We start from the raw sequence: 12,303 nt of genomic DNA on the forward strand, positions 1-12,303 counted from the left end.
GTCCTCTCTCACACATTGTCATGTCATGTAATTGTCTGTAGACCCCCATGACCCATCTGAAAATATTTTATACCAGGGACCCCCGTACCAGATTTGTGTTGTCAAAATGTTTTTTTTTTTTTTACATTTTTATATATATACACATTTTTCACATTTTCTTCAATATTTTTCGGGAAAATAGCAGCTCTACAAGCTCACATCGTGACGCGTTGTGAGCTTGCAGATCGGGTGCGTTCGAAAATTGAGCGCACTGGCCAATACAAACTAATAGGCGAGTGTGCTCCGGTGCGTAATTTTCGAACGCGCCCTAAGTGCTCGTGTGTTTAGTCGCTTCTTTTGGGCTTGTTTTCCTAGACGTGGTTGCTTGTTTCTCTCGCGAAAGCTGGCAACACTGCTTTCACCCTATCAGATGACAGACAGACAGGAGGAAGTACGCCTCAAGTTTTCATTTTCCACCCAGTTCACCACGGCTAGCTAACGTTAGTGTTGTTGGTGCTAGTTGGGAATATCAATTACATTTACATTGACGTTACAGCGATTGAAGATCGTTTTCCATGGACTAAGTACTGCGACGAACCGGGGCGTCCTATTTGTGGATATAAGTTCGTTAAAAAGCCTATTCAGTTAAATATAGTTACCAAATAGTTCGCTATTAGTTTGTTTGACAGACGACAACGACAGACGACTCGTAACTAGCCGTTGCTAAGCTAGCGACCACTGCCCAGAATCAGGAGCATAAATCTACATACATAACATGGTTAGATTTAACGGATAGAAATGCTGCACCGCAACCAGCATATTTGATCATAAACCTTCATAGCTAACCTAGTTAGCCACCGCTGCTGGCTATAATCACTTGGAAAATAAAGGTGAGCAAACTGAAATAGTTGCGTAGATGAACATATACAAACAAGGCTAGCTAGCGAAAGTATTCAATTTACACCATAGCAAATTGATGGCTTTAGTTTGACCTGTTGTTAACGAAAGTCTGTTGACAGTTAACGAAGTTTTGGCCTGTGTTTGTGTAGGTGAAGAAATAAACGATATGTCAGTTAACGAAGTTTTTGGCCTGTGTTTAGGTGAAGAAATCAACGATATGTCATCTGTTCGAGACGATGGGGTTTTATAAAATTCGCTGATTAACTAAATCCCAATGGTTTTCAACCTTTTCTGGCTGTGACCCCCAAAGAGAATCATATTAGAACTGGGGACCCCCCCATCCTGACAAGCTGTTGGAATTGTAGAAGTTGAGGCATTTAATTTTGTTTGACTCTCCACAGATAAATATTGTGAAAATAGCAGATCTACAAGCTCACATTGAGGCGTTGTGAGCTTGTAAATCGGCTATTTTAAAATGTTTGCCTTTTTTTTTTTTTTTTTTTTTTTTACAATTTGGCCCATGTTTGACCAGTTTTTTTTAATAGTATAGTTTTATGATTACTTATGATGCAGTAATTGTCTTTTTTGCCAGCCCCAAGGGGTCGGCTTACATGAGGCTTTGTACCTGTTTCGTCCATACATGGGCATGGTCACTTTGTCCTTAGGCCCCAGCCATAAAAGTCTGTCCCCCTTTCGTCCATACATGGGCATGTTTTGTACCTGTTTTCTGCATACATGGGCAAAAAACAGGTTTAGGTCACTTTGTCCTTAGGCCCCAGCCATAAAGGTCTGTCCCCCCTTTCGTCCATACATGGGCATAGACACAGGCTGACACGTCATGTGAAGTCTGGGTCTGGCAGAACCAGGTCTCCTGGTCTTGTTTTTCTTTCTTAGGTATTAAAATGTCTTAAAAGACCTTAAATTGTCACTTCACTGTCATCTGGAGACCCCCCCCCCCCCCAAATAATTTGGGGACTCTCCCCCAAATCATGTGGGGACCCCCCTGGGCGTCCCGACCCACAGGTTGAGAACCACTGGTCTAGCCTTGGATCACAAGACGGTCATCTGTCATGTCATTTGTTATATATGACAGCCTTGTATCAAGGCTATGGTTAGTCACAACCAACCATTTCATATATGTGAATCTAGCCTTAATTTGTACCATTAATGTCACTATTCTCTATTTGTCCATATAGGCCTTTTAATTGGAGCACAATGGCAGATGAAAACACTCAGTTCTGTGCTAATTGGTAAGGCTGACACCTTATTTGTTTATTTTCTGTCAAATTGACAACAAGCAATGCCCTCAACTTTCTTTACTTTTCTAGCAAACATGACATCCCAGAGGCTAATTTCACCACTCACGAGATGCACTGTCGAAGGAACATTGCCCTGTGTGAGATCTGCCAGGAGCCAATGCCCCGGTCAGACCTGCAGAAACACAACGAGCAGGAGCACATGCAAGTAAAGCCTGAATCCTCAGTGTTAATGAATAAATCCAAATATGGGTCCATTTGGTTACATTTGTACTGTGTAGAGGAGTGGTGCCACAAGACTAATAATCAGCATGAAGGTTATTCACAAGGTCTAGTAGAGTGCAATCAATTTAGCGAATAAGTGTTTCTCAAAGCCAAAACCAGATTCTATTTTACTTAACTTAAAAAATGTTATGAGTAGTTTTGTCTTGTTATTTTTAGCACAGTCTGCAGAGCATGCCGCACCAACAATTCACTGCTTGTACTTGTACTATGAGTGACAAATAAACCCCGCTTGAGTCTTGACTTGAACACATGACATTAAGAAGTAAAATGTGGAAGGCAAAAAGGAACTGGTTTTGGGAGAGAATTGTTCATGTTCACAAAAATGCCCTGCAGTGCCCTCTCACATATTAAGTGTATGAATTCTTAATTTAGGCATATTGCCTCCTCTTACATTGTAGTTTTTGCTAGACACATCATACTACACATTTGAACCAGCAAAAACATGTCAGCACTGCTTTTCAGTAAAACTCAGAGCTTTTACTGAAAATCAAGCCAGGAATCAGGATCACAATAGCATAGAATTCTTGTTGTGTGAGAACATGTTGTATATTTAGTAGACGTGTGGGAAAAAATCGATACGAATCGCGATTCTCATGTTGGACGATTTTTGAGAAAGAAAAAAAAGTATTTTGGTATAGTGACATTTTGAGAAGTGGCAAGTTCTGGGCTGAATCAGGGAAAAAATATGATTTTGAATCAGAAAAAAACTTGAGAATCGTTTGTTTTGAAAAAATCAGAAAAAATCGTGACCCCAAGAATCGGAATTGAATCGAGAGATAGCAGAAGATTTACAGCCCTAATACTTAGCATAGTTACCGTATACACAAGGATGAAGATATTTTTTCAATGTAAAGTCAGACTTTTGTTTTTCGTAAGCTATTCCACATGAAATGTACCTTCAGCCTACATAGTATTGGTTAAAACCAGGAGGGAACACCATAGCAACAGTTAATATTGCTCTTACCAGAGAATCTACGCCTCAAAGCATCTTCACTTTCATTTCAGATTAAATGCAAATGTGGCTTGAAGATTGAGAAGAATCATTTTGCTATCCACCAGGTATATCTAAATATTTTATAACCCTCACAGTTACTAAAATTCTTGATTTACACCATGAGATTGATCTTTTGCCATTGTTGTAATTTCTTACAGAGTTCTGAATGCCCTCAACGGTTGGTCCCTTGTCCGTACTGTGACCTGGAACTGGGTTTCAGTCAGTCCAAAGAACATGAGGAATATTGTGGCACGCGTACTGAGCCCTGCCCACGATGCAAATGCAATGTCATGTTGAGGGATCAAGCTGTCCACCCAGCCTTATGTGGCAGTCTTACTCCACCCCAAGAAAGGAACAACAGCCGCGCAATTCAGAACCCAGCTGAACCACAGTCCCCAGGAGCCTGGTTTGAAGCCCACTCCATCCGAAACCTTCTGAGGGCCCAAGAGGGAGGTCCCAAAAATAACAACATAAGTGCTGCAGCGGAGCCTAGAGCCTTTCCCCAGTCATTTGATAGCAGATTTTATAACAGTACATGGGGACCAATAGGCCCTGGGGACAGGAAGAACACTGCCCCTAGGAACACAGCATTTAGCCACTGTAAGTTAATCAATGATGAATCAGAGACATATTTTTCTCCCAATGTCTAAACATTTGATTGAATGTTCTTGTGACATAAATGTGTTGCAAGCCCTGTCACACAAAAAACTAAAAGTGATGGCAGCACTCCAGAGTTACATTTTAAAAAAAAATCAGTTTCACAATTTTTCAGCTTAAAGGAGGAGTTCACCCAAAAAATGACTTATTTTCTATCAATTGCACACCCTATGAAGCCTTGAATCCATGGATTCTTTTTTGTTTTTGTCGCATTCCTTAGCTAATAATTTGATTCCCGTCTCCTACCGGCTAATGTATCCGGTCATCAAATTATTGTCTTAGGAATGCCACAAAAACTAAAATAAATCCATGAAATCAAGGCTTCATGGGGTGTGTAATTGATAGAAAATAAGTCATTTTTTGGGTGAACTCCTCCTTTAAGCCTTCATCAGAGCATACAGAAGTTGTATCAATGCAGAGGCTCTGCCTTGCTGTGGCTGTCTTGTTTCTACTGTGGGACCTGGCTTGCAGCATTTTTTATTTTTATGGCAGAGCACCCAGCCAGAAGTTCAAGGAAGCTAGATTCATTGTATTGTAAATACCATTGTGTAATGTATTTGTTCTTTTAATGGAATTCAACTTCCTGTAGTGCTGGAACAAGATGAAATTCTGCGCAACAGTGGCGACAACAATAACAGCAGCAGTCCTTGGTCACACGTGGACCAATCATTCGGAGAAGACTCCTCCAGCCTGGACTATCTGTTGGCTCTGAGCCTGCAGACTGATGGAGAAGCAGGGGAGCATGGCAGTGAGGGGGCCTTATGGACTGATGTCTGGGACCACAAATTTGGGAGGATCTCCAACACCACCACCTCCTCCTCTCCTCTTTCTCCCCCCAACAACAACTTCCAACCTCTTGCAGCTGGCACAAGTATCAGTGAAGACCAGGATCAGACAGGTCAGATCATTTTAATAAAATATTTATGTAGAATATTTGTTTCTGGCTATTATTAATGAGGATTAGTGTGTCAAGTATCTGGAAAAAACTGTCCATTAACTATTTTTGTAGATGCCATGCTGCCTTGTGAGTTTTGTGAAGAGCTATTTCCAGAAGAGGACCTCATTTTACACCAGGTTTGTGGTGTCCTTTTTAGTGTTTTCATGTGGCCATTATATTTTCAAACACTGTCTGACACTTGGCTTTCATGACCAGTACTACTGTTTTGGTGGCACATGGCACTTGTGAATAGGTTTTAGCATTCAACCTCGTGCGTTTCTTTAATTTGTTTTATCAGACCAATTGCAGTCCAGCCTCAGCCTTTGCCTCCTTTAGCAAGCGACCCCCATCTCCATTCAGCGAGGACAGGATGACAAGAGGTGCCGGGGGGCTGATGCACACCGTACCGGACAACCTGTCCTCTAACTTCCCTACGTTCCCTCGGTCAGTGTCCCCACCCTCCTACAGTCCCCCAGCTAGTCCACTGGAAGGAGATGTGGTCATTCCCTGTGAGTTCTGTGGTGTGGCTTTAGAGGAGGCTGTCGTCTTCCATCATCAGGTATGCTCCTTGTCTAGTGAAGGATGCAGCGGGTGCTTGGCGCAACTGTTTGCAGAACGTTAGCATTCAACAGTGTCGATACTCATATTGTGATTGTTATAGTTATCCTCATAATTAATTGATCTTGGTGTGGACCACCCTTAAATCTTGTTACAACCATGACACTATGTCTAATTCATCCACAGTAAGATGTGTTAAACATTCAGAACTGGTTATATTGCTGAAACATGAACCGGAGTAACGTTAGTAACTGTATTTTGACAACTGAATATACTAATGATAAACAACTGCATAGTGCATACCAAAGTTTTTAAGAACATTTCATATTGCATGCTGCATATTCATTTTAAGCTGCAACTACGCAGCTAGTATAAGGCACTCTTTGGGTCAAAAGGTTTCAAGTGCAAACTAAGAGCAGCTGATTCTTGTTTTATACCTATTCGTTTTCTTCCCCTTCAGGATAAGTGTGACCTCCGACCCCACACTGCTCAGCCAGGAGATAATAGAACAAAAGCAACCTTTCAAAAACCATTGACTCCAGCAACGACTTCTCCAGATTTACAGAGGCGAACAAAGCACCAGGGTATGCCATTTAATTATATTTTGAGGGGGACAATATTGTTATAATATATATATAATATATATAATTCACACTCTAGTGTTAGGAATTTGTTATCACATGCTCCCAAAACATATACTGTAGATGGATGTACACATATTGCTATCACCCTAGCGGTCAAAGTATACGGTTGGCTAATTGTTACAGGACACCCGGGTGAGGCTGATTGTGATGCTGATAGTGGTGGAAATCTAATGTAAATGCTTAGTCACTATTCTCTCAAACCACCAGCCAACATTGCTGCACATACAATTGATCTGTCTTTGGTCACATGTTTTGTTGTTTGTATTCTTGATGACATCATTCCATATGTAGCAGACCCATTGGATCAGCTCTTTGGATTGGACAGGGAGAAACCACTGGTGCGAAATGTAAAGGAATGGCAGAGGGGCTACAGTGGACTACTGCCAACTCAAGGAAAGATCTCAAACGATATTGGACTGAAAAACAGACCCCAGCCTAGTAGGGAGGCAGTAGGTGCTCAGCCACCATTTAGTGACACATCCAAGCCCAGCACTGCAACAACTAAGGGGTAAGACCAAAGGCATAATCTCTGATCTGCCAGCTAGCAACTGCTGCAACTCGGACTGCATTTCATTTAAATCCCCTTTAATTCCCCTTTGGAGTATGATGCATATTAATGGATGTATTTGCCTTCCAGACTACATACACAAGAAAATAATGAAGTGCAACGAAAAATGAGGAATCCAGGAACAAAGGTACCCCACTCTATTTACTTGGCATGAATAAAGGACATTGTATGAATAAAGAGTTTTTTTTAAAGATATTTTTTGGGCTTTTTCTGCCTTTATTGATAGGATAGTAGGCTGACAGGAAATGGGGAGAGAGATGGGGGGGGGGTGACATACAGCAAAGGTCGTCGGGATCGGGAGTCGAACCCGCGACACGCTGTCAAGCTGGATTACCAGCATATATGGTATGCGCCTGGACCGCTAGGCCAGCGGACGCCCTTGAACACTTATTTTGATGGCATTTAGTCCCTGTTATCGTTACTACAGCCTTAAACCAAACCACCCAGCCAAGCAGGACAGGATGTGGTGTCTTTTGTCACCTTTTCGTTGTTTTGACTGTAAAACACACACATTAGTCATTATTAATGACATTTCCATCAAGAAAAACAATTCAGTCTAAAAGTAATTTTGTCTGATTGGTTTTGTTTTCATACATTTTATAATGTTTCCTAATTTGGACAAATATATTCTTGACGCTGGTAAATTAAGGTTAACAGGCAAGCAAAACTAAATAATTACTTAGACAACAGCACTTGCAGATAAGACTTGTAGATATAGGGTTATAAGCTTGAAACATAGAGATAATTGTCATACTCTGGTAGCCATGACAACCATGAGCTGATTTGGCTGTGTACAGGTGTGTAACAGGTCCAACTCATATCCAACTACTTATTTTATACAGTACAACAGATTTCAAAATTATGTAGTGCAAAAGTAGTACTGCACATATCTCCAAAAAGATTTTTGGCAACATCCTACCAATTTTGGCAGAGCAGGCCACAAATGTCATTTGAATGACAATGTTTGTGGCAGTGGTTACCGTCTTCGGAATCAGAAGGTCACAAGGTTTTATCCTGGAGGATGCTCGGCTCCTCCAGCTTCATGTCGCCTGGTTAATTAACGGTCCCTGTGCAAGACACTTAACCACCAACTGGAAGCCACTGCTGGGCCAATGCAGAGAAGTAATTTCACTTCGGGGATCACTACAAATACCTTTCAATTATTTAAGTGGTGGTTGCGCTGGTGACCCTGTCACCCACCCAGCACTACTGTGTGTGTGTGTGTGTGTGTGTACTGCACTACATCAACTTATGTGCATTTTTTGCATCATTGTCTGTTTTTAAATTTTCAGTTGCCCAAGAAGCAAAACGAAGAGCAGGAAGAGGAGTGAGAGCAAGAATCTCTGGAGAGAAAGAATATCCACCAAAACATTTATCTTTTCTGAATTCTCACATTTTTACTCCGCAATCAAAACGCATACTTACCTGCTAAGTGCCTGTATAAGTGCTAGGTGTTTAGTAGTGGTATTTTATGACAATGTTTAGCTTTTTCAAGTCCCAACTGAATCTTTTTAGCAACCACCATCTTTATCCTTTGTTTAATTTTTCATTTAAAAAATGTTTGCATGTATAAGTCTTACATGTCTGTCAGATTTTGAGTTTTTAAGTATTTTTCCTCAGTCTACGTTTTCATTTAATACTGCATTTTCATGTCAGTGTTCTTCTGACTCATCTAGCTAACAAAGGTCTATCAATGTCCTATTTTTGTTTCTGCTTTAAGTAAAGCACTTTGATATCATGACATGGTTTGGTTAAAAGGGCCTAACAAATGGATTTGATCATTGTAGATCAATGCATGTCTGACTAAGAAATATTCAAATATGTGCTATTGGGCAATTGTCTTTCATTTTTTGTGATATCTTTGTTTTGTTTATATCATACTGAAGGAATACAAGGGAGTGGTGTTGCTGATATGAAGGTTATAAAATGTCTCCAGTTAATTACCTTGAAGTTGTATGAAGATTTAAGTAAAGTTAACTTTAGCCCATATTAGAAACATTGAACTCATTTATATATTATAAATCCATATATCATTAGGTTATTTTTTAGAAACACTTCAAGGAAAAGGGTTTAATTGGGATGTTTTGGCTTGTTAACTAATGCTTTTAATTAAAATATTGAATTAAACTGACATTTCTAGACTCAGTATTAATGGATGCCAGAGTTGAAACCTACAATCCGGCAACAAAACCTTTTAAGAAATTTAAATAATGGTAACGAAAACTAAATATGGTATCATTCAGTATGTTTTTGATACACCCAGTAAAAGAACATAATTTCAGAGTTATCAATGTTGGTCACCAACCAAGGAGCCTCCTAGATTCCTAAGACGACATTCATAAAGCACAATTCATGCTTAGGCAATAGACATAATATTCTTCCATAACGTGCCAGTGAGTCTACATCCAAGACAGGCTTATAACACAAACGTTTGTTTGATTGATTGATTGAATACATTATTTAGAAGTTTGCAGAAAAAAGCACATGAAAGTACAGTTCAAATACAAGGTCAACTAAATAGGATGTACTCAATTCATAGTGACATTAAATGACAGACGGATATACACTACTATGCAGAACATCATATAAACAGTTTAAAAACAAGAAAAACAAAATATGTACAGTAAACAGTTCGGGGGGGGGGGGGGGGGCTAGGTTATGACTTACAGGGGCCAGTTTCGAATTGCAGGCACCTGAGGGCAGTTTTGAAGGAGAGTAGGGTTTTACACTCCTTCACTACTTTTGGTAGGGCATTCCACATTTTTGTTGCATAGCAGGAAATCGAATTCAACCCCTTGTTTGTGCCAAATCTGGGTTGCAAGTGATCAGTGGAGCTACCTACCTCTGGTGTTGTGATTGTGGACTTCATTTTACGTTTTTGTAGTACTTTGACAGCCAGGTACATGGGTATCTTAACGTTGTGGTGTCTTGTAGACCAGGCCCATTATATAGTTATAATATATCGGTACTAACTCGGGTTGTACCGTCTTTTTACAGTCTATGGTTGTTGTACCATTGTACAATCCACCACCACTGCTCCACTCTATCGGGAACCAGTAGGTGGCGTAGTTTCCATTAGTGACCTAAGCTTGTGAAAGCGTCAGCTCTTTAGTGCCCTCCCACCATGCGGCGCGCTATGTATGAATGTGGGAGAAGTTTGAGACCAAGGGGCGGGCCTATAACTTGGAGTGGGAATTCTGTATTTCAAAGCTACCAGTCTTTATTGTGTCCAGACCAGTACTGTTCCAGCGTTCGCTTAACTGGAAGGGTCCTTATATAAATAGTTTAGAAATATGTGTCCCATCATTAAATAGAAAGGTGTTTTTTTACGTTGTTGCTGCGCCGTGGACTGATCTGTTTATTTCAAATATAATAGATAGCAAACGGCAAGGAGTCGTGCAGGTGGTTGGTAGGCTTCACTCACACGTTGACCAGTGGAGAGGAGATTCGCATAACAGCTGATCCTCGAGTCCTTTTCGGCTCACCTGTGTTTCTTCAGAGAAGTTAAAATGTCTCTGGAGAGGTTTTCAACGCTGGACGAGTCCTCGCTACGAGCCTTGGTGAGTAGATGAATGGGATGCTCACTGGCTTCTGTTCTCAGATACAAGACTGTCATATCATATGACGGATGACCCGTCTTGATCCAAGGCTACTGAGACATTAGGGATGGGGTAAACTAATTGACGCTACAAATTCATGCTACTTAAACATCTTATTGATTTCCATTGTTTTCATTGTAATTGTAATTGTTGACTTATCTTATAATTTGGGTGACCCGTCTAGGTTTGACACGTGATGATACTGACAAAAGATTGACTGAGAACAGAGTCTCACTCTGTTTAGTTGTAAAACACATTTCATCATATACATCCAAAACCCTCATAACTTAAGCCGAGGGACCCTGAGTACATAATAAGCAAGTTTTCTATGTTTCTATTAATTATTGACTCACCCAGGTAATATAAAATTCCACTCCAATAATGACAATTAGACAAGTCACAACTGTGGCTCCAAATTAATTTGTAACATTGTCATCATCACATTGACAGACTCAAGAAACAATTCTCTAACCTCAGACTTGATGTTTTGACAGCAACACTGATGACTGAGGCAGAGGGAAATCACTATGAAACACACACCTGCCTGTCACACTTAATATCTGTAATATAGACAAGGATTATAGAACACTTTACTTAGTCATCTATCTATCCTTGGGTAGACATAAGCACTCTTGCTCACTCTGAATCACAAACACATTAGACACTGTACACTCCAGTGAGTCGAATCCTTTAATTTCCTGTTCATTCTGTCTTGACTGACAGTTGTTGCACATGCATTGACTGTGTGTGTATCATGTATTGTAGCCTGTCTATTCTATTCAGGTGGCATAAAGTCAACTATCTGCTGCATATTCCTATTAGAGTGGACCTAAGTTCTGCTTTCTTGACTTGGTTTTATCAAGTTGTTATCCTGATGGATGGCTTCCAAGGAGTACATGAAATCTATGAATGCAGAATGTATGCACAGAGAAATTGCCATCTTAGAATAACATTTATATGTCCTTTTCCTGAAGATTGGTGAACTTGATGAAGAAAAGCTGATTGTTTTTTATGTAGGTTAGGGAATAATGTTTCGTTGACCTTGTCTCTAGGCTATGTAGAGCAGTTTACTGGACCCATCGTTTCTCAGAGGTTTCAGGGAAGGAATTGTCTGGGCAAGAACTCCAGTCACTTCCTTTATATCCCTGAAAGGTCAAAACTTTACCACGAGTGAAAATAGACCAAGACCACGGTGACAGGACTTTTTTTTCCCCCTCAATATATTGCGTTGGATTATAATGCATATTTAGTCTGGTGTGTGGTCTATGTGGAAGTATTGATATTAAAATGTTTTGTCCCAATTCATTAATTAAGACAATTTGTTTAAAAAGCATTTGTTAAATGGATTGTTGACTACTGAAAACAACAGATCTACTAGCATTCTTAAATCAGATGTAGTTATAGAATAATACATTGGTATCACATTGCATGTAGACAAGGAATGGAATCCATTGGGTAAACTATAGTATGTTTATTATACCGACATTCATGAACCATTCCCCAAATAAATATGAAATATTATGTGTTCTCTGTGCTGTGCTGTGTAATGAATGAATCTCCCCCATAACTTCCCCCTTCAAACATGACCACCAACAAGGGTCATTCACATCCCACAAATTAAATGACCAGCTTGACGTCTTGTGGTGACTTAAAGTGTCATGTTTTTCCATACTAGAGTTGGCTTGGTTTCACAGGAAACCAACCCTGTATGAAGCTTATTTCTCCAGAGTAGTTTATACAATATGGAGTTATGATTGGATTGAATTTTTGTTAGAAAAGAGAGACTGATTTTTGCCTTATGTTTTTCTATCCACCCAAACAATCTGATACTCTGCAGTATCCAGATTTAGCAACTGTACAGCTAAGAAAAACTTGTTGCATTTGCATTGCAATTCTTGCACAGAGAATTGTTAACGGTTGCGACTC

At 40.0% G+C, this 12,303-nt stretch overlaps 2 protein-coding genes across 2 annotated transcripts in view; both read left to right on the plus strand.

Annotated features, from left to right (window-relative positions):
• Positions 1-453: 453 nt before the first annotated feature.
• trafd1 (TRAF-type zinc finger domain containing 1) lies at positions 454-8,900 on the plus strand. The gene is made up of 12 exons (XM_080434077.1): positions 454-869; positions 2,076-2,129; positions 2,208-2,343; positions 3,426-3,479; positions 3,573-4,014; positions 4,661-4,969; positions 5,081-5,145; positions 5,307-5,567; positions 6,027-6,150; positions 6,502-6,718; positions 6,848-6,905; positions 8,071-8,900. The coding sequence occupies exons 2-12, from the start codon at positions 2,095-2,097 to the stop codon at positions 8,107-8,109; spliced, it is 1,740 nt and encodes a 579-aa protein (XP_080290203.1). The 5' UTR covers positions 454-869; positions 2,076-2,094; the 3' UTR covers positions 8,110-8,900.
• A 1,110-nt stretch (positions 8,901-10,010) lies between these two features.
• smtnb (smoothelin b) overlaps positions 10,011-12,303 on the plus strand; it is a 52,118-nt gene continuing 49,825 nt past the window's right edge. The window contains exon 1 of the mRNA XM_080432543.1: positions 10,011-10,338. Coding sequence (XP_080288669.1) covers positions 10,288-10,338 — 51 coding nt within the window. The 5' untranslated portion in view covers positions 10,011-10,287. The remainder of the gene's footprint in view (positions 10,339-12,303) is intronic.

This window comes from Gymnoscopelus braueri (genome assembly GCF_963280865.1).
Source record: "Gymnoscopelus braueri genome assembly, chromosome: 7".
Classification (NCBI taxonomy): Eukaryota; Metazoa; Chordata; class Actinopteri; order Myctophiformes; family Myctophidae; genus Gymnoscopelus; species Gymnoscopelus braueri.